Source organism: Astyanax mexicanus, chromosome 5 (assembly GCF_023375975.1).
Source record: "Astyanax mexicanus isolate ESR-SI-001 chromosome 5, AstMex3_surface, whole genome shotgun sequence".
In the NCBI taxonomy this organism is placed as follows: domain Eukaryota; kingdom Metazoa; phylum Chordata; class Actinopteri; order Characiformes; family Acestrorhamphidae; genus Astyanax; species Astyanax mexicanus.
In genome coordinates, this window is record NC_064412.1 from 27,149,066 (window position 1) to 27,176,814 (window position 27,749).

The following is a 27,749-nucleotide window of genomic DNA, read 5'->3' on the forward strand; positions in this document are numbered from 1 at the left end:
TTTGCTTCTCCCTCTGTGCACACATACTGACTGGCCACTTTAACAGAAACTGGCCACAGAAGCTCCACCTGGCTAGTGACTGTAGTGCTTTAGCATCAGGGTCTCTGTTTTGAAGGAGGCCATTTTTGTTTTTTAATAAAATGACACATTCATATGTACAGGGGTTGGACAATGAAACTGAAACACCTGGTTTTAGACCACAATAATTTATTGTCCTGACAGACAGTTCTGGTGGAAACAGGAGAGTTGAGGTGCACATTGAATTCTGCCGTGAATTTGCTCCAATTTAGCCATGAAACCTCCCACACTAAAATGACAGGTGTTTCAGTTTCATTGTCCAACCCCTGTATGTACAAACTACACTTATATGTATGTATATGTATATACAGAATGGACATCGCTTTCTAATGCATGCACTGATCTACTTTAAGTTGCACCTATTGCTGAATAATACCCTCTGGAGCAGATAAACATAAACCTATTGGCATCTTGCCTAAAACCAGGTATGGGTTAGAGAAGCTTAAAGTGGCAGTCCATATTATTTTGTTTCTAAACTGAAAGCAGAAGCATTTCTGAGTGGAGAAGTGATAAAATATTGTGTATAATGATACCAGTGTGCTGGAACGACCATCCCTGCTAAGCCTAATATACTCATTCTAAAAAATGTGGTGTCGCTCGCTTTTCTCAGTTCTTAGTTCTTCTGGCCTCAACACGCGTCTTTACGTACTTACGTCACACGTACAGCCTCTAAAAGAGGATTCAGCTCAGTTTTACTGACCGCAAGCGGCTGGTGGTGCAATGGAGACTTCAGAAGGGGAAACTCAGACCTCAGAAACTCATTCACTCATAGTAAAAACAAAGTGTGTAGTTGAAGTGATGTTTCTGACTGAGTGCGCTCTCTCTCTCTCTCTCTCTCTGATTGAACATAACCCGGAATCGGATTCATCCGCTTTAAAAGGAGACTGCATCACACCCGTCCACTTTAAAATGATTCTTCCGCATGCTCTGTGCAATTACCCACTCTCACCAGAGAGGGCCCTAAATCCCAAAACTTATGGACATCAGATTTAAAGTCTATAATCAAGTAGAAACCCTTCCCTGGACAGTAGATACAATTACTCCAACAAAAGGTGGTTTTGGAGGAAGCAAAAATGAAATAATGGAGTTCAAATCTCAACTTAGTATGTAATACAATAAGAAGCAGAACAACAAACCTCAGTGAGAGCTTCCACACATGGTGGAGGTAGTATTACAACCCCTGGCAAAAAGTATGGAATCACCAGTCTTGGATGAGCACTCCTTCAGACATGTCATTCTGTAAAACAAACTCTGATCAAAAACATGATACAATAATAAGGTCATTCCAAAGTGCAACTTGTTGGCTTTCAGGAACACTCAAAGAAATGAAGAAAAAACATTGTGGAAGTCAGTGAATGTTACTTTTATTGACCAACCACAGGGAAAAAAATATGGAATCACTCAATTCTGAGGAAAAAAGTATGGAATCATGAAAAACAGATAAACAAAAGATGATTCAAAATACATCACTAGTATTTAGTTGCACCACCTTTGGCTTTTATAACGGCTTTCAGTCTCTGAGGCATGGACTTGATGAGTGACAAACAGTATTCTGCATCAATTTGGTGCCAACTCTCTTTGATAGCAGTTGCCAGATCAGCTTTGCAGGTCGGAGCCTTCTTGTGGACCATTTTTTTCAATTTCCACCACAGGTTTTCAATTGGGTTGAGATCTGGACTATTTGCAGGCCATGACATCGACTGAATGTGTCTTTCTCCAAGGAATGCCTTCACTGTTTTTGCCCTATGGCACGATACATTGTCATCTTGGAAAATTATTTCATTATCTCCAAACATCTGTTCAATTGAAGGGATGAGAAAACTGTCCAAAATGTCAATGTAAACTTGTGCATTGATAGAAGAATTAACCACAGTCATCTCCCCAGTGCCTTTGCCTGACATGCAGCCCCATATCATCAAGGACTGTGGAAATTTGGTTGTTTTCTTCAGGCAGGCCTCTTCATAAATCTCACTGGAACGGCACCAAGTTCCAGCATCATCACCTTGTCCAATGCAGATTCTTGACTCATCACTGAAGATAACTTTCATCCAGTCATCCACAGTCCATGATTGCCTCTCCTTAGCCCACTGCAGTCTTGTTCTTTTATGTTTAGGTGTCAATGATGGTTTTCTTTTAGCTTTCCTGTATTGAAATCCCATTTCCTTTAGGCGATTTCTTACGGTTCGGTCACATACATTGGCTCCAACTTCTTCCCATTTATGCTTCATCTGTTTAGTTGTACTTTTTCGGTTTTCAAGACAAATGGCCTTAAGTTGCTTGTCTTGACGCTTTGATGTCTTTCTCGGTCTACCAGTACGCTTGGCTTTAACAACCATTCCATGCTGTTTGTATTTGGTCCATATCTTGGATACAGCTGACTGTGAACAGCCCACATCTTTAGCAACCATGCGTGAAGAGTTACCTTCTTCAAGAAGTTTCACAATCCTCTCTTTTGTTTCAAGAGACATTTCTCTTGTTGGAGCCATGGTTCTTGCCACTCTAATTCGTCCAGCAGCCCTCCAAGGTGTCATGACTGCAGGTCTTTTTAACTGCAGACTAACGAGCAGATCTAATCTGAGGCAGGTGTCCATTTAGGGAAAGGAAATTGACTGGGTGTGTCCTTATTTTCTACCTTCAATTTGAGTGATTCCATACTTTTTTCCTCAGAATTGAGTGATTCCATATTTTTTTCCCTGTGGTTGGTCAATAAAAGTAACATTCACTGACTTCCACAATGTTTTTTCTTCATTTCTTTGAGTGTTCCTGAAAGCCAACAAGTTGCACTTTGGAATGACCTTATTATTGTATCATGTTTTTGATCAGAGTTTGTTTTACAGAATGACATGTCTGAAGGAGTGCTCATCCAAGACTGGTGATTCCATACTTTTTGCCAGGGGTTGTACATTGATTCTGCAAGTAACAGCCAAATGTTGGTACAACAAAGGGTAGCAAAGTAGCTACTGTCTCAATAATTTGTCCATGTAGTATATGAGATCATACACAAACACACACACCCACACACACACATATTAACATGCACATGGACACCCAGCAGCCTAGACTGCCTCATAACTCACAGTGAGTGTGTCGCAGTGATCGCTCTGTAATGGATCGGTGTGTGTGTGTGTGTGTGTGTGTTTATCTGATAAACAGAAGCTGCTGTTAGAAAGAGAACACACTGCATTCTCTCTCTCTCTCTCTGTTACTCAGTGTCCTTTTTCTCACACACTGTTTCAATTTCTTGCCTGGTGTATCATTAATTAACATGGCATAATTTCCTAATGTAACACACACACACACACACACAAAATCGGTCCTGCAGCTCACCTTCCATTTGTCTCTCTCACTCACTCTCTCTATCTCTCTCTCTCTTCCCATCCCCCGTTCTATCATTCTCTCTCTGATTGCTCCTCGCTCGCTCTCTCTGTCCCTGTCTCTCCCGATGTAAAGTGATGGACGAGAATGTGCATGCGTGTGTGTGTGTGTGTGTGTGTGTGCGTGCGTGTGTGCGTGTGTGTGTGCCTCCTGGGAGCACGCCTCAGGGATTACAGCGAGCAGCAGCATGAAAGATTCATAACTCTCTCTGCAGAGTGTGTGCGAGAGTGTGTGTATATATATGTGTGTGTTTATATGTATGAGTTTGTGTGCATGTGTGTGTGTGTGTTTGTGTGTGTGTGTTGGCTGGAAATAGGGAACAGAGAAGAAAGCGAGAGAGAGAGAGAGAGAGAGATAGATAGAGGTCCACGATGAACAGCATCAGAGGAAAAGAGAGAGCAGAAAGAGAAGAGGAAGGTTAAATCATCTGGACAGCAGACAGGCCAGTTATTACACTCCTCAGACTGCATCTATTACTATAGTAAAACCACTGATATAAAAAACATTGGGCCTACTGAAGCACGGAAGCGCTCATATCACAGAACACACAATGCTCCTCACTTTACCTGAAATAAGAGTGTGATTTTGTGTGTAAGCAGTGTTTATGTTTAATTAACTATACCATTCACCACGTACAGTATAAACAGCCCATATATGGGACTAGCGTAGGCCAATCATGATAATCATATGAAGAAATTGTTTGTGATAAGCAATATTGTTCTCAATTTTAAGATCAATAATATAACTAAAATATAATAAAAAGCATAAGGTATCCGAGCAATGTTTTTTTTTAATCAAGAATTCTGAGAATTTAAATTTTAAGGATTTTTTATAATTAAATAATTAAAATAATTTAAATTATATTACACATTATACTAATATTTCACTATTTAAAAATACTCTTTTCAATCAAACTGCACATAGCGGCTCATTCACAAATAAATAAATCTCCTGATTAAATGCACAGGGCAAAACTGAGGAAAGCAAAAACTATTAAGGTTATGTCTAAATATTATATGACAGGTTTAATATTGAAATTACAGTGACAGGACTAAGCAATGATTTTGTGACCAACCTACAGCAGATAGCACACACAACAACAACAACAAAAACAATTCTAATTGAGAACTTGCAAACATGGTGGAGGCAGTTTTACACACTGTAACTACTTTAAATAAGAACCAAACAACGATCATACTCCCCGCATCCACTGCATATATACAGCCACTGTAAAGTTTTAGTTAGACAGTTCTTTTCCGTGTATATATTCTAAGCTATATAGAGCAGTATTGAATTAGTATGTTTATAAATATTTACCAGAGACTGTTACAGTGCCCCCTGTAGTCTGGTAGTGAACCCATTCCTATGGGGTAACTATATCATCATTATTAGTAGAAGCATTATTAGTAATATCAGTAGTAGTAGTATATATTAAACAAGGAGTTTATTATACATGGGCATGTGTGTAACTGTGAGCTCATATATTTGTGTGTGTGTGTGTGTTGCAGTACATCAGTTTGATTATATTTTAAAGCCTGGAGTGTAACCGGGTTGGATCATCTCCCTCTGACCTTCAGGGGTTCCAAGCAAAGAAAACTGAATTAATCAGTTGGTAGGTGAGTGTGTGTGGTAGGTGAGTGTGTGTGGGTGTTTATGAAAGAAAGAGGGTCTGAGGTGTGTGTGTGTGTGAGAGAGAGAGAGAGAGAGAGAGAGAGAGTGGGTTTGGTTCTGGTTAATAACAGCAAGAGGAGTACCGCACTAAAAAAATAAATTCATTAAAAAAATGAATAAATCTTAAAGAACAAACATGTATTATATTAGCACACTACCCATTTCCCCGTTCTATTTCCACACCCCAGGTTGCCAGGGATGGAACACAGCAGTCTGCAAGCTTAGCATAACATTGAACATCTGCAATGTGATATAAGGAAACAGCTTGGAGTCCAGAAGGACTATAAGATGAGTACTGAAGCTGGCTAATTTTAATGACATGTTCAGGATAACAGAATTAGCTTTGTATAGTGCAGCTAGCAATGCCCACACTGGTTTATAATGTGAAATCAGAAAAACAAAATGTATACAGTATACAGTAGCGGATGAGCTTACAGTGTGTCTTATCTTCACTTGCTGTTGCAAAGGTTTTTAAACATGTCTTGTGCTCATTCAGAATGGATAATAAGATGAAAATGAAGATGAAGAACTACTAATCATCCTTAACCAGATCCATAATCTGTACCCATGCCCATACCGATTTATACCCATCTGTACCCTACTTATTTGTGTTAATGCCCATCCGTACTCATCTGTACCCATCTGTACCCATACCCATCTTTATATACTAGGGGTGTGACGAGACACTAATATCACGAGACGAGAATGAGACGAAATTTTAAAGAAAACATCAAAAATGAAAAATGGCTTGAAAACTAGAGTTTTATTTGGCAAAATCATATAACGCAAACTTAACAGACTGGTTTCTCTCACACATTGATTCTATAAGAAATCGAAATAAGAATAAAAAAATAAATAAATTATATAGTGCAAACAATAAGTGCAAACCACAACCAGTCATATTAAGCCTATGGTTTGTGTTTTTTTCTCCTAGAACATTTCTTTAAAATACAGTACAGAGCTAAGGGATTAGTACAACTGCCTATGAAACAGTCACGTTAAGGATTTACTTACAGTATTTATATATGGTTTGTGTCTTGTTGGTTACTGTTACCGTTTATTGTTTCTACTGGAAAGCCAAAATGCAGCCAGATATACAACTTAAAAGTAGCAGAAGCATCTTCTTTGCAAATGCCCGAATTTTTCTCTTCTGCTGAGAGCCGCTCTCACTGCTCAGCCACCACAACAAAAATTCTAGGTTTTCAAACTCTAGGTTTTCAAACTCGAGAAATTTGCTGTGTACCTATATCCATACCTTCCATACCCAAACCCATTCCTACCCATTTGTCCTTCGGATTTATAGCTCAGCAGCATATGTCACAGCTTAGCCCATGTCTGTCTTGTGTTTCTCTCTCATTTGGTCCCTTGTGCTCCTCCCCTCTGTTTACCTGTCATGTGTTTCCCAGCCATGTGCTTCTGTTGTGTTTTTGGTCCTGTCTCCGCCCTAGCCCCACCCTGTCATTAGTTATTTGTAACCCCGCCCCCTCTTGATTGATCCTCAGGTGTTTCCAGTTTCCTGTTCCCTCCTTGTGTATATAAGCCCCTTTGTTTCAAGCCTTCTTTGTCTAGTCTTTTGTTGGTTTGTTTGCTGTCCATGGTCAGGTTTGTCTCATGCTGTTTGTTAGAGTCCTGTTTTCAAGTTTAGTGTTCTGTAGTTATGTATTCAGTGTAACTTTGGTTTATTTTGTTTGTTTGTTTGTTTGTTTTAGTTTGTTAATTTAAATAAATTATAAATATTCTGCATTTACGTCCATCCCCTTCATCCTACGTAACAGCATATGTCTCAGAAGAACTTTAGAGGAATTTATACATACTCACAATATTAGATTCATCTACTAGAAATCAAGCTGTGACTGACTCATACTGCTTTTTACTTATTATTTTACTTATTATTGCTTAATCTGCTGAACTATATCTTTACTTTATCTTCTAAAGAGTTGACGCACGTGTGTGGTTATTCTATAAAACATAAATAGATAGTCATAATCATAATGTACATAACAGTAAACGAATAAGATAAAAACAGCTGAATATTAACCCAGTAGACCCTGTTTTATAATATGTAGGTGTTTAATCTAAAGATTGACATCTCTCTCTCTTGCTTTCTCTCTCTCTCCGTCTCTCTCTCTCTCTCTCTCTCTCTCTCTCCATCCTCCCTTTCACTCTCTGGCTGCTGAAACAGAAACAAGGCTTGTTACCACTTAATTATTCATTTAGATCCGTGAAGGCAATCAATTAGGCTTAAGTGTGCTATAACTCTGATTAACCGTTACCTTCCCACAGCAGAGCTGCTCTCGCCGCTGATAATGAGCTTATAGAGGGACACACAGAGAGGGGGAGACACACTACCACTTAGCTCCCACTTAAACTCATGATATTTTCACTATTTTTATTATTATTATTATTATTATTATTATTATTATTATTATTGTATATTGGTGATGATGTTTGATATTTGATGTTGTTGCAGGGATATAATCTACAAGGTAGCTGGTTTCTAATAAAGTGGTCAGTGAGTGAAGGTACAAGGTTGTTTGTTTCTAATAAAGTGGCCAATGAGTAGAAGCACAAGGTAGAGTGTTTCTAATAAATTGGCCACTGAGTGGAAGCACGAAGCTGGGTGTTTCTAATAAAGTGGCCAGTGAGTGGAAGCACAAGGAAGGGTGTTTCTAATAAGGTGACCAGTGATAATTTTTATGTATTTTTATGTAATTTTCTGCACAATATCTCTCCGTCTCTTTTCTCTCTTTCTCTCTCTCTCTCTCTCTCTCTCTCTCTCTCTCTCTTTCTCACTCTCTCTGTCTGTCCTTTAGACTACCACGCTCTTCTCCCGAGGGAAATTACAGCAGCACAGAACCTCTCACAGCATCTCCGCCCAGCCCCCCAGCATCTTCACTCGCCTTCTCTTGCCCTTTTCATGTGCTCCCTTTCTTCCATCTCTCACTCTCTTTTCTACCCCTCTCTCTCTCACTCTCTCTCTCAGCTCACAATCTGTCTCACTCAAGTCTCGTCCCTCCTGTCTGTACACTCTTCGTCTCTTTCTTTCTTCCGTTCTTTCTTTCTCTCTCTCTCTTTCTCCGTCTGCCTCTCCCCACTGTCTAGTCAGTCCCTCCTGCCCTTCCTCTGCCTATACTCTCTTCCTCTCTCTCTTTCCCTCATGCTTTCTCATTTTATCCCTTCCTTTCTCAGTCTTCTCAGTCTCTATGTACTCCACAGCCATTTACATTCTTTCTCTTTCTCTCACTCTGTTTGGTCTCTTCCATCATTCCCTCTCACCTTTACTCTTGTCACTCTCTTTATTTTTAATCCTTTGCTCTGTTTTATTCTCTTTCTTTCTCTCATTCTACCCTCTCTTTCTCTTTCTCTCTATCCAATCCCTCTCCTGTCTATCTATTCTCTCCTCTCTTTACTGTCTCTCTCTATCTCTCTCTCTCTCTCTCTTTCTCCATCTGCCTCTTCCTACTGTCTAGTCAGTCCCTCCTGCCATTCCTCTGCCTACACTCCCCCCCCCTCTCTCTCTCTCTCTCTCTCTTTCGTTCTCTCTCTTTTTCTCATGCTTTCTCATTTTATCCCTTCCTGTCTCTGTCTTCTCAGTCTCTATATACTCCACAGCCATTTACATTCTTTCTATTTCTCTCACTCTGTTTGGTCTCTTTCATAATTCCCTCTCTCTTTTACTCTTCTCTCTCTCGCTTTCTACCCTCTCTTTCTCTTGTTCTTTCTCTTTCTCTCTATCCAATCTCTCTCCTGTCTATCTATTGTCTCATCTCTTTACTGTCTCTCTCTCTCTCTCTCTCTCTCTCTTTCTCCATCTGCCTCTTCCCACTGTCTAGTCAGTCCCTCCTGCCCTTCCTCTGCCTATACCCCCCCGCTCTCTCTCTTTCTTTCTCTCTCTTTCTCTCATGCTTTCTCATTTTATCCCTTCCTCTCTCTGTCTTCTTAGTCTCTATATACTCTGCAGCCATTTACATTCTTTCTCTTTCTCTCGCTCTGTTTGGTCTCTTCCATTATTCCCTCTCTCTTTTACTCTTCTCTCTCTTGCTTTATTTTCCATCCTTTCCTCTGTTTTATTCTCTCCCTGTCTCTCATTCTTCCCTCTCTTTCTCTCTCTATATGTACAGTTTCTCTCCAGTCAACCCATCTCTCTCTCTCTCTCTTTCTCTCTCTGGTCTATGGTCTGTTAGCTGTTGTGTTAATTTGAGTTCCTTCTGCTGTGTTATTGATTTGATTGATTCATTTGATGCTATATTAAACCCCTCCTCCTGCTCTGTAGGAGATACAGTCTGATCAGTGTAGACATTGTAGACTCCTGATTGTTACCCAGCTGCTACTATAACAGCACAGCTGTTTATACAGTTTTGTGGTGGGGCTCACATACAGAAATCCACCAGTTTACTCTTGTTAGGGTCTTTTTTGTGGTAAGTGAGCCAGTCAGAATTTGTGATCTTCCATTATCCGAACACATGGCTTCGGGAATCTCTGTGTTGGGAATAATTGCCGGCGCTATTCCGCATATGTCAAGTAATGCCTTTGGAAATGTCAGTCGGCAGCCGGCGTCTGCGCTGACATCATCCAGGCGTGTGGCGGAGCCGAGGTGCGAATCTAAATTCATAATCAATAGGCCACTAAACTCCCGCTCATCCATCACAGAGCGCCCGCTGCACAGCCCAGCACGTGGCCTAATGAGGGGGAAGCAGACTGTAGAGAACCTGAGAACCTGAACCATGACTGCTAGAGTTTCACCTTCAGTTCAGACCATAAACCAAGAACCAACCTCTACAATAATGCTAATTTCTTTTAGCGCTCTTATGGGGTTTATACTGTATGTGATGTGTTAGCGCTCAGCTAAGACTGGTGCTATTTAAAATGTCATGGCTAGAGATGCATGAATACTGGTACTGGAATTGGGTATTTGCTTGATACTATGCTCATTTACTCGTACTTGTAATTGAAAATGATTCTCAGATACCAACATCCATTACAATGTGCCTGTAGTGCATATTGAGTAAGTTAGGAAGATACAGCACGTCTCATATTTAAACTCCAACAGCTCAGTCAGCCCCACCTTCTAGTTACTTCCTTCTGTTTTTTCTTCTGTCTCATCCAATAGACTAATGTGATCTTTTTTTGCCCAGCCAAAAAAAAAAAAGTCACCACCAAAAAAAAAAAAGGTCACACACACTAATATTTTGTTGGACCACCTTAAGCTTTTGAATATGCTTGTGTCATCAGGAAAGAAAAAATCCATTGATGGAATAAGCTGGTCTAAATTCAGTATATTCAGGTAGTCAGCTGACCTCATTCTTTCAGCGCATACTGTTGCTGAACCTAGACCTGATCAACTGCAGCAACCCCACATCATTTACCTAGTTAAATCCAGGTGAAGACTTTTTCTGGTCAGTGTATGTCAATAGAGTAAAACTAATTTATGTTTTTATCAGAGCATAACTTTATAATTTCTTGGAAATATGCTTGTTTAAAAAAAATCAATGAACAAATAAACTGTTGCATTGCAATACTATACACTAACAACTACACTACTACACAATGCCCCTGATTGCTTCATTTTAAGTAAGTATCAGCACCAGTACCAACAAGTACAAAAATACACTCATAAGTGTACTTGGTTGGACAAAAAATTGTATCTATGCATTCCTAGTTATTAAAAGCTTGTTAAATTTTACCATATTTTCCAACTGAAGCTTGGAATTTATATTATCTCATTTGTGAGCTTGTCTGTATCACATTTACAGTGACTTAAGCTGCCACTGCCACTGCTGTCCCCATTTCTAAAACCTTGCTCATGTCTGCCCAGACACAGCATGTGGTGTATTTAGAACACCAGAGTGTCAAACTGAATCACATTAAGAGCCATGTTACAAATCTCTTTTATATCTTTAATAAATAAATTTTGGCTATATAAAGCAAAGTTTACATTAATACTTAAGTGCATGCATATAACAGTACGCTACATTAGCTACAGATAAATGTCCTTAGGAGGTCTTTAAACATACCTATTTACTTAAACTAGACACATTTTAGGCTGTTTGTGTTAGATCCAGATGAAGCCTGACTGCTATTTCTGAAGTGAACACATACATACACACTAGTGAGCAAACATACAGTGATACACTGAGCACTTGTGCTCAGTGGGCAGTGTTTGCTGCAAGAGCCCAACAGTATCAGCTTAGTGAACCCAGGAATTTGCTTGGAAACCACATTTATTTTCCATTGCCTGTTTCAAGGTTTTATCACTCCTATGCTTACCAATAATAATAATAAATATTTCACCACAAAAATACATTTTCTCTAGGGACTATTTAGACCACTGTGAACAATTCTGACTGAGAATATATATTTTTTGAAATTTTGAAATACTGTGTTTTTACTTTAGTTGCTGTAGTTATTCGTTTATAAGGAGTTAAAACTACTGACGTGTTTACAATGTTCACTATTATGGATCCAAACGGGGCGGAGCCGATCACTATGTGGGCGGGGTTATATAGAAACTTCGCTTGGTCATTGGCTCCTCGCTCGGCACGTAGGCACTAAGCTTAGGCTGCGTCCTCAATCGGTCTGTCGCTCCCTGCTTAGTGCACTACACTGGTGCTGCAGCTGCTGCTGCTGCTCCAGAACGTGTTTACACTCAGAAGTGGGATGTTTAAAATTGGTTTGTATGAACGTATAACGGAGAAATGAGTGTTTAAATCGTATTTAAAAGATTACTGTAGATTACTGTAGTGCTGAAGATGTATTTAAACTGTATTATAGAGTATTAGGTACTGTAACTAAAGTGAGTTAAGCTTAGGTGTAAATCATATAGTTATACTATATGAAACAGCTGTTTTACTAGCATAAGACAACCGTTTGTCCTAATTTACCAACATTGTTTGTATTATTATTGTAAAAATCATACTAATCAAAGTAAAACACCAGTTTTGTTAAGGAGGAATAAAAAATCCCACATTCTTCCATCACTAAACTCAATGTAAAAAAGTAATTCAGACTGCTTTTGGTGTAAAAAGTAGAACGCAGATACTGCTCCACGTAGCATAAAAATGGTGGAGGGTGTTATATGGCTCAAAATAGTTCCAGAATGTAGCCTATTTTTTATTTCTTTATTATTTATTGTTTAAGCTCGACATTTCATTTACAGGGCCATTGTTTACAATGTAGCCAACAGCCACAGCAAGAGGGGAAAAAACATGTGACAAATTAAGATGGATAAAACAATGGAAAATAATAATTATAAATAATAAAAATAGTTGAGACGTTTAATAATAATAAAACAAAATGCAACAATAAAAACAGAAAAATGTATTATAAAATGATAACAATAACAACAATAATAACAATACCCAGAAGTTTAAAAAATGAATCAGAGACTCACCTTATAACACAACTTTGTGATAAGATGGGCTTGAATTATGTACATTTGTAGTTTTAGTTTGTGATATTACAGTACACTCTTTTACTACTTGATTTCACTATTTGCTGTATATATATACATAGGCGTAGGAACCGGGGGGGATGGGTGGGACATGTCCCACCCAATATTAGAAACAGGTGGATTTGTCCCCCCCAAAAATGATATCAGTTCGCTCAGGTCAGCTGTACTATTAATGAGGAGACAGACCGGACCAATCACGGAGCCGGTTCAGGTATTAAGTCACGCCTCTCAGTAGAAACAGCCAATCAGCTTGCTGGTTTTGCGGCGCGCGGAGCAGAGGCAGTTTGCTGTTGGGGAAGCCCCGCCCCCTCGCTGTGAGATTTAGCAGCGGGATCGGGACGCAGCAGCTTCAGCTGATTTTAAAACAGATATGGATATACGGAGATTTTTCTAAAAGAAAGGTAACGATAGGCTAACCACTTCAACTGTGATGATATGTTTCTGATAGCTGGTTAAAAATACACGTCTCTGAATCAGCACACAGATTAAACCCACTGTGATCAATAAACTGCAGCTGTGTTAGTGTGTAAGCTTATCTTTGGAATGAGCTAGATTGGGAGTCAGGGTTAAAGGAAAAAAATAAAATATATATGTAATGTTTCCCAGTACTTGATCAGCTAATCACTTTAATTTTCAAACTGTTTATTCATTTAGGATTACAGAACTTACTGTGAGCTATAATGAACGAAAATTGATTTAACTAACTAGTTATTTAGAAGCTGGATGTAGATGATCGCCAGAATTTCGTACAGTACTTTAAGTTGGTAGTTTAAAGCAGTTACTTAACCCCGATCACTGCCCTAAACTAGTGTTTTCCACCTGATCAGCTAATAAACAGTAATTTACTGAGTTTACCTGTTAAAATCCTTTAGCCCCATATGGAGCCTAAATTAATCATGTATATCCACCAGAGGAAGCTCTAGAATATGCAGAACAGTTTTAATATGCAGTAGAATATATAAGAACTGGGTTGAGAAACACTGCTGTAACGTGACTTCTGTTCATTTGTATTTCACAGTAAGACCACATATCCTGACGTTTATAAAAGTCTCTATGAAACGTAAAGTTACATTCTTTTACATAAAAGGACACCATCTTAAGAAGAGCTCTCAGTAGAAAAAAATAAAAGTGCAGGAGAAAATGTAAATATACAACAGAATTGACATGCCAATACATAATAATAATAATAATAATAATAATAATAATAATAATAATAACAATAATAATAATAATCTGTTATATTATTTTAAATATTAGGTGATAACTCAGACATTACTTGCATAATTTTTCTAACAACAGTAGCTGTAATGTGGAGTAACATGTTTAGGTTGTAAAATCACCTTATAATAATAATTTACTTTTAGTTAAAAGTAATTTCCACAAATGTTGTTCTAGGAAACTATTGGGTGGGTTTGGGTTCATATTGGCAAATGTGTCCCCCCCAATATCAAGCCCGCTCCTACGCCCTTGTATATATATATATATATATATATATTTTATTTTTTTTTTGTGCTACTTACAGGTTACACGTGTAACATATAGGTTCACTCTTTGGATTGTGTATTGTATATAAACTGGAATATAAATGTGTGTGGGAGCAATGGTGATATAAATAAAGCTGTGGGTGACTCTTTTGACTGGATCAGAGCTCTGCACTGGATTAGCTGTTGGAATTGGGACACGCCCCGAAAGCCATCTAAACCACGCCCATTCTGGTTCCGTTACAAGAGCCCACAACGTTGACAAGCGAACAAAATGGCAGCAGCAGCAAAAGCAGCAGGAGAGGCGGCGGACTGAGAGAGAGACAGTGAGATAGAGTGAGATAGAGAGAGAGACACACACAGAGCTCCTCTGGACGGACACTCCGCGCGCTCACTCCTGGATATCATCAGCCCTCCGCGCGCGCGACAGTTCTGGAATAAGTCTCGGTGCGCGCGGCGGCTCGTTTTGTTTTTTAGAGCTCGCGATCTTTATTTGCACTTTATTCTTCTTCTTCATCTGAGCCGAGCATCAGCAGCAGCAGCAGCAGCAGAAACAGCAGCAGCAGGTCTTCTAATGTCAACATATTCATTCAGTCATTACTGTCCGCTCTCCTTTATTATTCTGCACCTTAGGTGTGACGCAATATCTGAGCATTTGGCTCGTGCGCCAGTGCAGTTGGAACAGATTTGACCTGGTTTGAGTTAGAATTGAGGTTTTGTTGTGTTGTGTGTTGCAGTGCAGCGCGAGACAGAATAGTCGGCTGGCTGTGTTGGAGTGCTGAGTGCGCTGGAAAAGCATTGCATTGCATTGGATTGCATTTGCATATTTGTAATAAATTAAAGTCTCAGCTCTCTAAACTGAGATTGACTTTAATTTCTGGGCTATATTTTAATTTAGCTAGGTTTGCACCCAACCTTTACCTGTCAGCCTTGGATTGTTTTGCTTTGCTTTGCATTGCTTAGCATTGCATTTATGCAGCACTAGTGTGTTGTTATTACTCTTACTGATGTTACTGAAGTTACTAATGTTATGGTAGTCAAGTTCATAAAAGGCTATCTTCCTAAAGGTCAGATTTAGGGTCATTTTCAGTGCCCCCCCTTTCTTCTAGATGAAGTGGAAGCCCTGATCAGCAAGCACTATAACCTCAGTGTTTATTATCACAAACACGTCTGAGTTTATATGGGACTCTCTCTTACTGCTGGCCATTTCCTCAGATCTGCCAGATTAGATTAGATTACCTCTAATCGTTGTCAACTTTACTTACGGGTAAAATTTTTTGTTGTTTTTGTTACAAAAAAAAGCAAAAATAAAAAAAGAAAGAAAACTTTGCCTTTCTGCTCCAGAAGCCTCCCAGCCATGCAGACTGAAAGCTGCCAAAGCCTGATTTGGAACTGCAAAGGTAAGCTGGACTAATGACCATTCCTAAAGACACGTAATCCGCTTTTCCCTTCCAGCCTGTCCTCCATCTCCAGCTCACATTGCTTCAGAGGGCCAGTCCATCTGAGAGCACATGCCTCATTGTGTGGATCGTGTGGTTTGTATGTTGCGTAGCAGTGTTTTGTGTGTTCTTAGATTGTAGATTGTAGATTTTGCTTTTGTGCCTATTCAGGATGTTTGAATTAAAGGTACAATATGTCGTATTTTCCTGTACAGGTTTGTTTATTTTAAGTTTCCTTCATGCTGCATACCCTTTGGCTTGTTATTAAAAGAGAAATACAGCTCACAAACTGCCTTGTACCCTCACAACACGCAACTCTGTAAAAATCAGTGATTATTGTTGGTGGATATTATTTATTTTAGGTAACCTTTTTTATAAAGTCATTTAAATAAACTACTTGTACTACTTATTGTACCTTTAAATTTGTGTGGATTTGTAATTTATTTATATATAATCTGGTACTAAAAAGACATTTTTGTTGTTGTTTCTGCACTTTATGACGTTTTATGTGTTCTGAAGGGTTGCCAAATCCAGACAAAAACTCACCTTATTACACAACTTTGTAATAAGATGGGATTTAATTACTGTTAGATGAAAAGAAAGATTATAGTTTTAGACATCACAAAAGCAGTAAATTTAAAACAGGCTGTTTCCTCTCACACAGTGTTTTCATAACTATACTTTTTTACTATCTATATTTTTAAAAAATACGCACTACAAGCCCCTTATATTAAACACCATTTGCTGTACATAATGCATATCTGGATTGACTACAGTTGTTTTCTTTGCATTTTTGAAATATGTAGACTTTTGTATTTCGGTTGCTGAAATCTCCAAAATATCAAAGGGTTGTTATAGGGTTGTTATTATTATTATTACTACTATTGTTGTTATAACTGTTGGTGTAGTAGATAATACTAAAGCTTAGATAAAGCACTGTGACTGTATAGGTCATAATTAAAGGACCCATGCCATAATACACTGTGTAAACATAGAATCTCCAAAAACTCCATGCTACCTGATATAAGCTGCAACTCTTAGCTGGAAAACCTATTGTTTTGATGCCAGCAATGTTGTCACGGTGTTGAGATGCTCTATGTTTTAATATAGGCTATATAATATGTTTTATTATTATACAATGGGTGATGGGAAATGACTGGATTTTTTGGAAATATGTCATAATTTAGTTTTATGCCTAAAAGGATGATGAGGTTGTGGCAGTTTTGTGACAGTGTTTTAGAGAAACTATAAACACATTAACTTTTTGACACAGAAAGTAAGACAACATTGACGCAAGTTCTGTTCTGTGTTAGTTGGTTGCAGTGTATTACTCACCTACAGTGGTTTATTTGTGTGCTGATTTGTGGCTTTTTAGAAGTTAGAAGAGTTTTTCAGCCAAGACTTAATGAGGCACAGTCAATGAAGACCAATTAGAACAGAACTCATCTACAATATATTACGCTTTAAAGGTACAGCTACAAAAACCGACTGATATTGAGTGATGCTATAAATTGGTTTGATTTAATTCTGTATTTGGTACATAAAACTGGGAAAGACAGCATATTAACTTATATTGCTTGCTTCTTTTTTCCTTTCTTTTCCTGATAAAGTGAAAGTGATCAGCAGTATCTGTACCTTAATGTTATCATTTATGGTTTTATGTCATAGACAATGGGCTTGATGCTAGCTTATGATTTACCTACCAGATTAGATTGTAGATATATGTTGACTGTGTTCTACTTTCCAGCTGTTCATAAACAAATCAGTGTAAATGCAGATTCTTTATTAGGCCAGTTCAAGAATAGGTCAAGAACTGCATTTCCCAGCTTAAGGCAAACTTAATTAAACTGCCCTTTTTGGTACTGTTTGAATGTTTGCTTCTAGAGATAAAAGGTTAACGTAGCAAAAATTTACTGGAAACCCTTTTACATTTAAATATTGTAATGTTTTTTAATGAACTGTCCCTGGAAAATGTGTGAGGGTGATGTTCTCAGTTCTGTGCAGCTCTTTTGAAACAACAGCACTCTTTGGAAATGGAAAAATCTCTGTTTTAGTTGCACATTTTATGTGCATTGTCCTAAATAGAGCAAAATAGCTCTAATTTTTTAAAAGATTGGAATTTCACTATGAAAGAAAGTGAAAAAAGAATTCATATCTTTTTTTATTCAAGGTCTGCTTTATTATTGCTGTCTGTGGCTTTTGGAGTCAATCATATCTCGTGTCTGGCTGCCTTTTCGAGTCTTTTCACCCTAAAATTTAAAGGTTAAGTGTCTATTAGGAAGCATGGCAGCAGAAAAAAAAATCTCAGTGTCTCAAAACAGGGTTTCAAAAGAAGTGATGAACTGATTTGGAAGCTCATCTGTTATACAATTCAGCCATAACATTAAAGCCAGCTGCCTAATACTGTGCAGGCCCGTTTTGTTACAACAAAGCAGCTCCTAAGTGTCAAGGCATGGGGCCTTAATGAACATCAATTAGCCCTGGCTGCCCCATGATCCTTTACTGAGCACTGCATATTGGGAAAGACCCTATCAGACAGAAGACCTGCCTGATATTTTGGAGTTGTTCTGACCCACTCATATGGGCATTGTTATTTAAATGCTTGTACACTTTTCCTGTTTTTAACAGGAATACTGACTGTTTCATTAATAGCTGCCTATAATATCAACCCTTGACGAGTAGCATTGGAACTACTGGATAAAATCTGTTATTCACATCTCATCACTGCACTGGTGGTGGTTTTAATGTTATGGCTGATGGGTAGTCCTTTTTGCATACTGAGCTGTTTGAAATCAGGATCCGCTGTATCTGCAGGCAGTGCTTTTTCCAGGTCTGTGTCTTTGGGATTAAAACATGGCTGAATTTGTTGTTCGTTCCCTGAAACGCAGTGATTTGGTTCTTCTTCCTGATTGAGCTGTCATCTCTCTTCACATTCAGGTTGCGTTCTGTCCTCGGGCGCTTGGTTTACGCTGTTTGGTATCTCCATCACGGTCTAAATCACGGAGCGTAATTTTCTTTCCTTCGATCTATTTCCCCGCTCCTGTGCGTCACACTCCATTGGGGTTGATGAAATGAGATTAAATGGACGGGGACGTGGTGGAGAATGCCTAATGCCAGCTTCTGTGTATTACACACTGCCAGCCAAAAGTTTGGGGACACCCAGCTTTTCAGTGTGCTTTTAATATAACTGTGTGTGTACTAGACTTATGTGCAATAATTTGTTATAATAATCTCTTTAGTTCCCAGTTCCATACAATCTAATGCTTTCATTTAAACTCTTTCAAAAATAACAATATATTTAGCATCTCTCCCTTTTGGGAGGAATCAGTTCTTCTTTCTCTTTCTTCTGGACATTAAAAAGAAACTGTGTTCTTTATTTAGGCTTATATTTTATAGCAACTTTACAAGAGTGCAACACATTCTGGGTACAAATACCTGTACAATGTGTAGGATAGTATTATAGAAAGTTTTTTTTAGGAATCTTAAACTACTAAGATGCAATTTACTGCAAAAATAATATTTAATATGATATTGTTTATTGACATTTTTACTCTCTCATTCACCCATATTTCAGAATCCAGTGTGCATGAAATGTTAAAGGACCCTTTTACAGCCCAGGATCCACTGGTTCCTTCCTTCTATATCATGTAAATGAGAGTTTAATGTATATAAACACATGGCACACAAGAATCTGCTGATATTTTACTTAGTATTTTTTTGTACACTTACAGCTGGCTTTAATTATTAGATTGATGGGAAGTGATAAACAATTTGAACAGTTGTACCTTTAAATGGGCATAGTACTTAAGTAATATTTGAAATCATTTGGTTGGTAGAGAATACTGACTAAAACATAAGTTATTTACTAATTTAAGCAATCAAAACTATGGTTACTTAATATATTTTGAATTGAATTGAGAATAAATTAACATGCATCAGCACCACAGAGAAATAGACCATGTATTAGTAGAGCATAATAATTGTAGTAAAAGAAGTAAAATGCATTTATTTAAGCCCTGGAGTTCAGCAACATCTAAACATACTGCTCTTCTGCAGTTTAATACATTAAAGGGCTCATTTAAATGTGGGAAAATGCAAATTTCAAAAAAGTCATGGTGTCAAAAGTGCTGGGACGAGCAGTTTAAATCAGAATGGGCACAATTGAGCTGCAGCTGCCCTGGGGCCTCTCTCGGCTGCTGTGTGTGAAAGCTGGGGTCAGGGGTCCGGGGGGGGGGGGGACACTGGGGTCATTGAGCTGCAGTCAAAAGGCTAAAAAAAGCTCTTGTCAGGGAGTTAAGTGATTCAGTGCGACGATTTTGCACTTGAGTGGGCTCTATAGACTCAACGTACACACACACACTCTCACGCTGAGACCTCTCCAAAAGCAGGTGGTCAACCAGCCCACAGAGCCGCCTTTGCCCCAGTGGAGCTTTTGTTGATTTGAGTTCATCTTTAAAGCCATAGTTTTACAAAGGAAACAAGTGTACCCAGTTTCCTCCCTCTTTACTGCAAAAAACAGAGTTGGTCAGCAGGGTCATGCTTGGTTCTTCTTTAGGTATACACTGAAGCTGCCAGGCTAATGTGGCTAACACGTAAAGGAAGCGCTTATTTACACTAATTTGCAATTACCGTACTAGTAGCTTACTGCTTAGTTAATCTGTTCAGTAATCTCTAATAGACTCCTTGCATGCGGTTAGCATCATGCTAATTGGTTGAGAATGAGATACCTTTAGTTTTTAGGTACATTAGCTTGGTAGCACCAGTACTAAACCAAAGCAGTCATGACTGATCAACTACAACTGGAGTAAGAAGTGATGCCAAGCTATCCATTTAATCTCTGACCTTTCCAAAGCAGCTGATTGGACAGGGTATAGAGTTCTTTGCTTGTATCAAAGCTGTGTGTGTGTGTGTGTGTGTAGGACAGTGTGTTCTCTGACCTGAGTGTGAAGATCTCTAGGAAACACTCTGCTCAGCCCTGCCTCGCTTTTCATAATACAGCCTGCAACATATAGCATAACATCCAGGTCTGTGGAGAAATGATTAATAATTAACCATATTAACTGAATCGCTTCATTCAGAAAGTGCTTTGCACTTCATTCAGCACCCTCTACACCCTGAACAAAAAAAATGTGAATATATATTATGTAAATGCATACAAATTTGTGATGTAACAAATATTAGGATTTCAAAACAAGCTATTATTTTTGTGTCTCTGTAAACATAGTGTAAAAATGGAGGCAATGATGAATACTAAAGTTTACTGATGAAAATGATATTGGACTTTTCAGAAAGTTTCTTCAAGTGTTTTTTTTCTCTGGCGCTTCTCTAAAGAACCCTTAACTTTGAAGAGGGTAGCTACCAGACATCTTTTTCAAAACAGCCTGTGAGGATTAGTGTGTGGAAACATCTCCATTATTAACATGGCCCTGGAGGTGCTGCTGAGTTTGGGCTCCAGATCTTTCGGTGTGTTTAAACAAGAATGTTTCCCCCTGGCTGCTGAACAAAAGTGACAAATTCATGAGCTCTCCTTCCTCTCAGCGTCTACATGGGTTTCCGCTATTAGCTCATCGCTAACTGTGTAGCTCGGTGTTGAATTGTAAGAGCCCCTGATGTAAGAGGCTGAAATCTGTTTGCCTGCGTATTTATGTGTGTGAGTTATGGTATGCGACAGGGTCCGCTGTGTGTTTGTGTGTGTGTGTGTGTGTGTCTGTGTGTATGTGTGTAGGCTGTGTAAGGTCTGGCCCAGGCCCAGAGAATTGCCCTTGAACGGGGCACCCCGACCCCTCCACCCTGCACACCTGTCTGTAAATGAGTCGAGTGTTGGTGCTCTGCTTGTGAGCAGGTTTAAAGTGATAGTTACTAAACTAAAGTAAAGTAACGTAAACTAAATCAAAGCAATATATTAGTTTATGTTTGCTTCTTATTTAGGTTTTGCTAACAAGCAATGGACGTTTATACACTACCAACAACCTGATACTGTTGTCTATTAAAATGGAAACAAGAATCTCATAAATAGTCACAGTGCCAGCAGTTGTATGGGGTACTCTATAATACCCTTTAATGTTCATATAATTCACAAGCTTAATCTGACAGAATGAAATACACTACAGGATGTGTAGGGAACACTCTACAATGTTTTGTAAAGCTATTATCATCCACAAACCCATTCTGACAGACTGTAATACACTACAGGAAGTGTAGGGGGCTCTACACACTGTTCTACAATATGAATAACATCCACACTCTCATTATTGTAGACAGACGTAATACACTGCAGAAGTTGGGTCTGCCTTGTAATGTTCATTTAATACAAATGTTCTTTATTGCAGATAGACTAAAGGTGTTTTCACACCAGCACTATTTTGTCCAGTTAAAACTCTGGTTTGTATGTATCTTTGGTGCGGTTCACTCACACTTGGGTACAGATCAAAACAACCGGACTGAAACCAGCTATTGAAGGTGGTCTCAGTCCAGTCCCAAACAAACTCTGGAGCGGGAGCGGTTGTGTTGAAAGCATGATCTGGGCTTGATCCGACCCAGCTATCAAATATACTTCTTTTAATTGAGCTAAACTGTTATTAAGGCACAGTTTAATCTGATATATTAGCCACATAACGCTAATTAACAAAGCTAGGAACAAACACTGTTTCTGTTTCATGCTGTTTACATACGTGGTCTGTGCTGCATTCACTGCTTGCAGCCATGCGACTCACATTCTATTGAAAATACTGTGTTTGAAAGCGCAGCATTTCAGCGTTCAGTGTTAAAGCAACTTTAAACTGCATAGATATACGCACTGGAACACTGAATCTTCTCGCTATATTTACTTCCTTGCTCCCATGCCAGACAGCTTTGACAAATCAAATTCCTCACAATGTGCAGCGACTCACTCCAGAGGTCAACCTGCTATGAAAATAAATAAATAAATAAGCTAAAAGTCAAGGTCGGTTGATGTTTCATTTTCTCTGGGGGAAAAACAAAGGTACGGTGGTGCACGTTTGATTGAGCCGGTGGCACAACCTCTTTAACAGAGCGGAATGTTGACATTTAAGCCCAAATGTAGCTAGCATGTTAGCTTTCAGTGCTGTTTTTATAGCCTCCAGGGACTTTGGACTGTTTGTTTCTGTCAGTGATTTTCAAAGCTCTGTAAATTGATAGATTCCCTTTAACTCAGTATTCAGAGAGCTCACTGCATCCAGGGCCTCTAAAGAAACAACTGCTTTGTCTCATTCGTGTTGGATATTATGAATAGCTTCCGTCCTAGCTTTCTCTCTCTCTCTCTTTCTCTCTTTCTCTCTCTCTGTGTGAGTGTGGTTTTCGTGGTAGTTGTCAGCACAGGCCTGTGACATGTTTTTTTTGTATAGAATTTCTTCTGCAAATTTCACCATTAAATCTGTGGACTATACGTACTAAGACTGTACAGATTTCTATAATAAAAACAGTTTTATTAAAGTACTTTACAACAGCTTTAGTTACCGTAAAGCAGACCTGGGTGTCATAGTAAAACATATTATGTTAAAAACAGATACTTAAAAACTACAAACAATAATTCACACTGAATACAGTTATTTTTATTCTGTCCTTCATGCAATTAAACACAGCTAATTAGCTGGATCTGTGTTCTTTATGCTTTGATATGATATGTTTGATATGCTTAAAAAAAGTAAATTTTCCATTGGGGGTGGCCCTAAAATATTATCAGGAAGTGTTAGGGTATTTTTGCAATAACAATAATCTTTTTCAAATTAATTTCAACAATATACTACTGCAACAAAATAAGTATTATGTAAATATGATATGAAAGTTTAATCTGTTTTATACATTCTGTAAAAAGTGAATTTCATAAAAGTTAATTTTTATGAAATAAAATATTTTTTTTTATAAAATAAAAAAATATAACAAAAAAAATAAAGTGACAAGCAAAACTCTACTGCAAAATGTTTTTTTTTTTTGGCAATATTATTGTATATGACATGGCACACCCGTATTGTCCATATGATAAGAAACTTTATTGTGATACGGAAGTATATCATCATATTGCCCACCTCCACTATACAGTGGATTAATATAAATGGATTGTAATACACAACAGAAAATACAGGGGATGCATTTGATGATCTGTATTGTTCAGTGTGACAGACTGTCATACACTACAGTAAACATATGGATGCTCTATAATGTTTTATAACATTCATATGATCAACAAGCTCATTGTAACAGACTGTAATACACTACAGTAAACATACAGATGCTCTATAATTTTCTATAACATACATATGATCAACATGCTCATTCTGACTGACTGTAATACACTACAGTACACTCTAAGAAATATAAGTACAGATTTGTACTTAAAAGAGTACAAAGCTTGTCACTGGGGCTGTACCTTATATTAAGGTTCAAAAAAGTACCTTTCAGTGAAAGTCCTTTTTTGTACCCATGGTTTTTTTGCCAGTATAGATTATAAAGATTATAAACATTGTCATCAACTAAAAATGGCTCAAAAACTTGATGATACAAAATTGTCTGGCTTTCAAATAAAAAATGTGCAATTTAAATATATATTGTTTATTAGTACAGTGATGCAGAATACTGAATGTACCCTTTGGCTGGTTAAATGGTACAAATCTGTACTTATTGCTGTTAGAAATGACTTTGTACTTCAAAGGGAACAAATCCGACCCCGTAAAGACCAATATTGTACCTTTGAGGGTACAATTATAAAGAATGTACCTTCGAGTACAAAAAAGTACTCATATCGTACCTCTGTTTTTTAGAGTGTATAGGAGGCAGAATGGATTACTTGAACATGATAGAGCTTTGATAGATGATGGTGGATTCTAAAAAATAACTCATTACATTAATAAATATAGTTGAAAAACTAAACAAATGAAGCTAAATTGGTGAGAATCACAGGTATTAAAGTTGTATGCTTCTGCTGGCTAGGCTGTGTGTGGTTAGGAGGCTCTCAATAGGTTGCTAATGCTCCGCTGCAGGAAGTGTAAAGGCCCGTTATTTCCCTGACCTGCGAGAGACAGCCTGGCGAACACTCAGCTCTCTGTTAGCCTTGTGGCCTCCACAGGACTGGATCTGTTCCAGTGCTGTACCAGCTACACACACACACACACACACACACACACACACAAAAACACAAACACACTTTCAGGCTGTGACTTGTTCTGGCTTCCTTCCCTTTCTCTGCTAACTACCATTGTGTTTAGGTGAAGCTGAAGCTATCACACAGTGAGGGGAGTGATTATGGGTTAGCAGTGACAAACACTGAGGAGGATGAGGATAAATGCAATAAAAAACTACAGTATTATTTGCCTAAAATACTGTGCAGTGTATAACACATCAGCCATACCATTCAAAACCACCTCTCTGATTTTGTGAAGTAGATCCCTCTTGTGCTGCCAATGCAGGTCTAGACTGTCCATATGTGTTGCTGTGCTGTGGTGTCTGACACCAAAACATTACAGCAGATCCTGTAAGATGTAGCTAAGATGTGTAAGAAGTATGAACTTACATACAGCTCTGGAAAAAAGACCACTAAATCAGCTTAAACAAGTTAAAATTCATTACCCTCGTTTTTAATCACAGTTTTCATGCATCTTGGCATGTTCTCCTCCATCAGTCTTACACACTGCTTTTGGATGACTTTATGCCACTCCTGGTGCAAAAATTCAAGCAGTTCAGTTTGGTTTGATGGCTTGTGTTCATCCATCCATTCTTGATAATATTCCAGAGGTTTTCAATTTGGTAAAATCAAAGAAACTCATCATTTTTTAGGTAGTCTCTAATATTTTTCCAGAGCTGTATATATATTAACTGATCTGCACAGTTTAAATATGGAAGCTGCTGAATGTTTGAATATTCAGTATGAGTATATCTTTGCTTTATGAGCTTCAGGCTCTGTCTTTAGAAACTTCTGACACTGAGAGGCTGCAGTGTGTATTTTTAAATCCGTTCAGTGTCCTCCCCCACCACACACTCTCACACACGTACACAGACACACACACACACACACATGTAGAGGTAATTTCAACACTATCCCTCTGCTCGCTCCTTTCTCTGGACCCAAGCCAGGATGCTCCAGAGCTGCCAGCACTAGTCATCATCCCGCCCGCTCGGATTGGCTGGTGAGCGGGCGCATCGGCCAATAGGATTAGAGAAGGAGGTGGGGTGAGGGGGTAAATCAGGACGGCTAATTGGCATTGGCTGTCTGCCAACGCCGTCCCAGAGGGCTCTGCTCTGCAGCCTTGCAGTCCGTCTGTCTGTCTTTTTGATTGACACTTCTTCTGTAACAGCCGGCTAATGTAGAGCAGTACAGTGGCCATTATTTCTGTTGTGATTAAGCTGTGTGTTATTTTCTGGAGCTGCTGCCACGAGCAGGACAGAAAGTGGCTGGGTTGGGGGAAGAGAGGCAGAGAGGATGAATATACTCTAGGGCTGTGCAATAAAACGCATGTTTATCGTTTTTGCAATATGAGTTTTTATGATAAACACATTGAACAATCTGTAATAACATTTAAAAAAAACAACAAACAGAAGGAGCTCTTCATACTGCAGACTGTGCTCAAGTAACGTAACTAGGCACCCCTGGCTCATTTTGTTTGCTTAAGCTGAATTAAAGGGGAGGTCTACAGGCTTTCAAAATATCTCTTCATAGTTCAGTGTTTGAGTGTTCTACATAGTTCACACTTATGTGAGGTTGGGAGTAAAATTGTGCTTCAACGTAGAGAAACTTGCCAACTCTAAAAGTTATTGGAACTAGGTGTAGGTCAGCATGGGAACAACTCAAATGTAGCCATTTCATTTCCTGTCCAAACCCACCAGTGAATCCACATATGCTGATGATGATAAAATAGTGGCAAAGCTGATAAAAACACTTTTTCTTTGAGGACTACTTTTTTTTGTCTCATAATGCTTCATGTAACCCTCCACCATTTTAATGGTATGGGATTGTAAAAACATGATTTGTATACCCAAAATCTTCTGAAAACAGTGTTATTTTGTATTGTATCCATAACCACTGGGCTAATAACTTTATTATGGGAGCTTTTGTGTGGTTTGGACGTTTGGTCTTTTAACCCCCAGTGATGTTGGTGTGGGAGGTGTGGAGAATAAAGGGGATATTAGGACAGCAGTGCTGTGTGTGTGTGTGTGGTAGTGTGTTGCTGATGAAAACATTTCATAAAGTATTAATTTGTCTCTCCCTCTCTCTCTCTTTCTTTCTCTCTCTCTTTGTGTCTGTGTGTGTGTGTAGCTGAAGGAAGCTGAACCATTTGATGGAAAAAAATAAAAAGGCAGAGGAAAAAACAAAGAAGGACATCGCTCAGAAAAAGGTGAGTTTAACTTTTTCTCTTTCTCTCTCTCTTTCTCTCTCTCTCTCTCTCTCTGTAATAAATAATTGCTCTTAAGTCTGATACAATGTTTCAAAGAAATGCTCATATTTGAGCTGTATATTAAACAGAATAAATAAAAATAAATAAATAAAAATGCAGGTTAAAACGAAGTGATGAATCAAATGTAATAGGTATAATAGGCTCAGTCAGTCTGCCGCTGGCATCAAGAGGAAAACAGCTTATGTCTGAAATGCTTTATTAATTATGATTAAACCTCGATTTAATGACTGGAGTGTCCTCCCGCACATCAGACTAGGACTGCGTGATGTATCATACGATACGAGATCCTGTATAAAAAGCTCTGCAGTCACTGCCAACACTAAACGAGGAGGTTTACCTGTGACTGAGGATTAGAAACAGCACTCAGAACTGTGACCCAGCCCAGTGCCCACACTCTGTCCACTCTCCGCTCCCCCTGCAGGCTTGTGATCAGACAGAGCTCTGTTTGTAATCTGTTTCCACTCGATTAGCAACACCGCTAGCCTTGCCAGCACGTTCCACTGGAGGCTTCACAGGGACTCTTGGGATTAGTGGACTGAGTGTTTGAACTAGCATTTCAGTACTTCTTTGAACATGCTCTCATTGACTTTCCCTCACCGTTCCTCCTCGAGGGAATCCCCCGCACCATCTTCAAGAGGAATTCCATTTCTGCATAATTAAACAGTACAGATGGAAACAGTCAATCAGAATAGGTCTGGTGTGAAGCGCTTCGTTTTGGAAAAAAATCTGTATCCATTATGTGTATATATATATATAATATAATAATATAGATAATAATAGAATATAATCAAGAGGAAGTTATCCAACAGCAGTGTGTAAGACTGGTGGAGGAGAACTGTGATTTAAAAAA

The 27,749-nt window shown here is 38.6% G+C and overlaps 1 protein-coding gene across 2 annotated transcripts in view; it reads left to right on the plus strand.

Annotated features, from left to right (window-relative positions):
- Positions 1-14,298: 14,298 nt before the first annotated feature.
- The window catches only part of tnrc6c2 (trinucleotide repeat containing adaptor 6C2), a 71,543-nt gene continuing 58,092 nt past the window's right edge, over positions 14,299-27,749 (plus strand). Inside the window, exons 1-3 of one of the 2 annotated variants that reach the window (XM_049479954.1) lie at positions 14,299-14,621; positions 15,400-15,455; positions 26,761-26,839. In XM_049479954.1, the coding sequence (XP_049335911.1) occupies positions 26,783-26,839 (57 nt within the window). In that variant the 5' untranslated portion in view covers positions 14,299-14,621; positions 15,400-15,455; positions 26,761-26,782. Of the gene's footprint in view, positions 15,456-26,760; positions 26,840-27,749 lie in introns of both variants that reach the window. The other variant, XM_022675205.2, reaches the window with a different exon arrangement.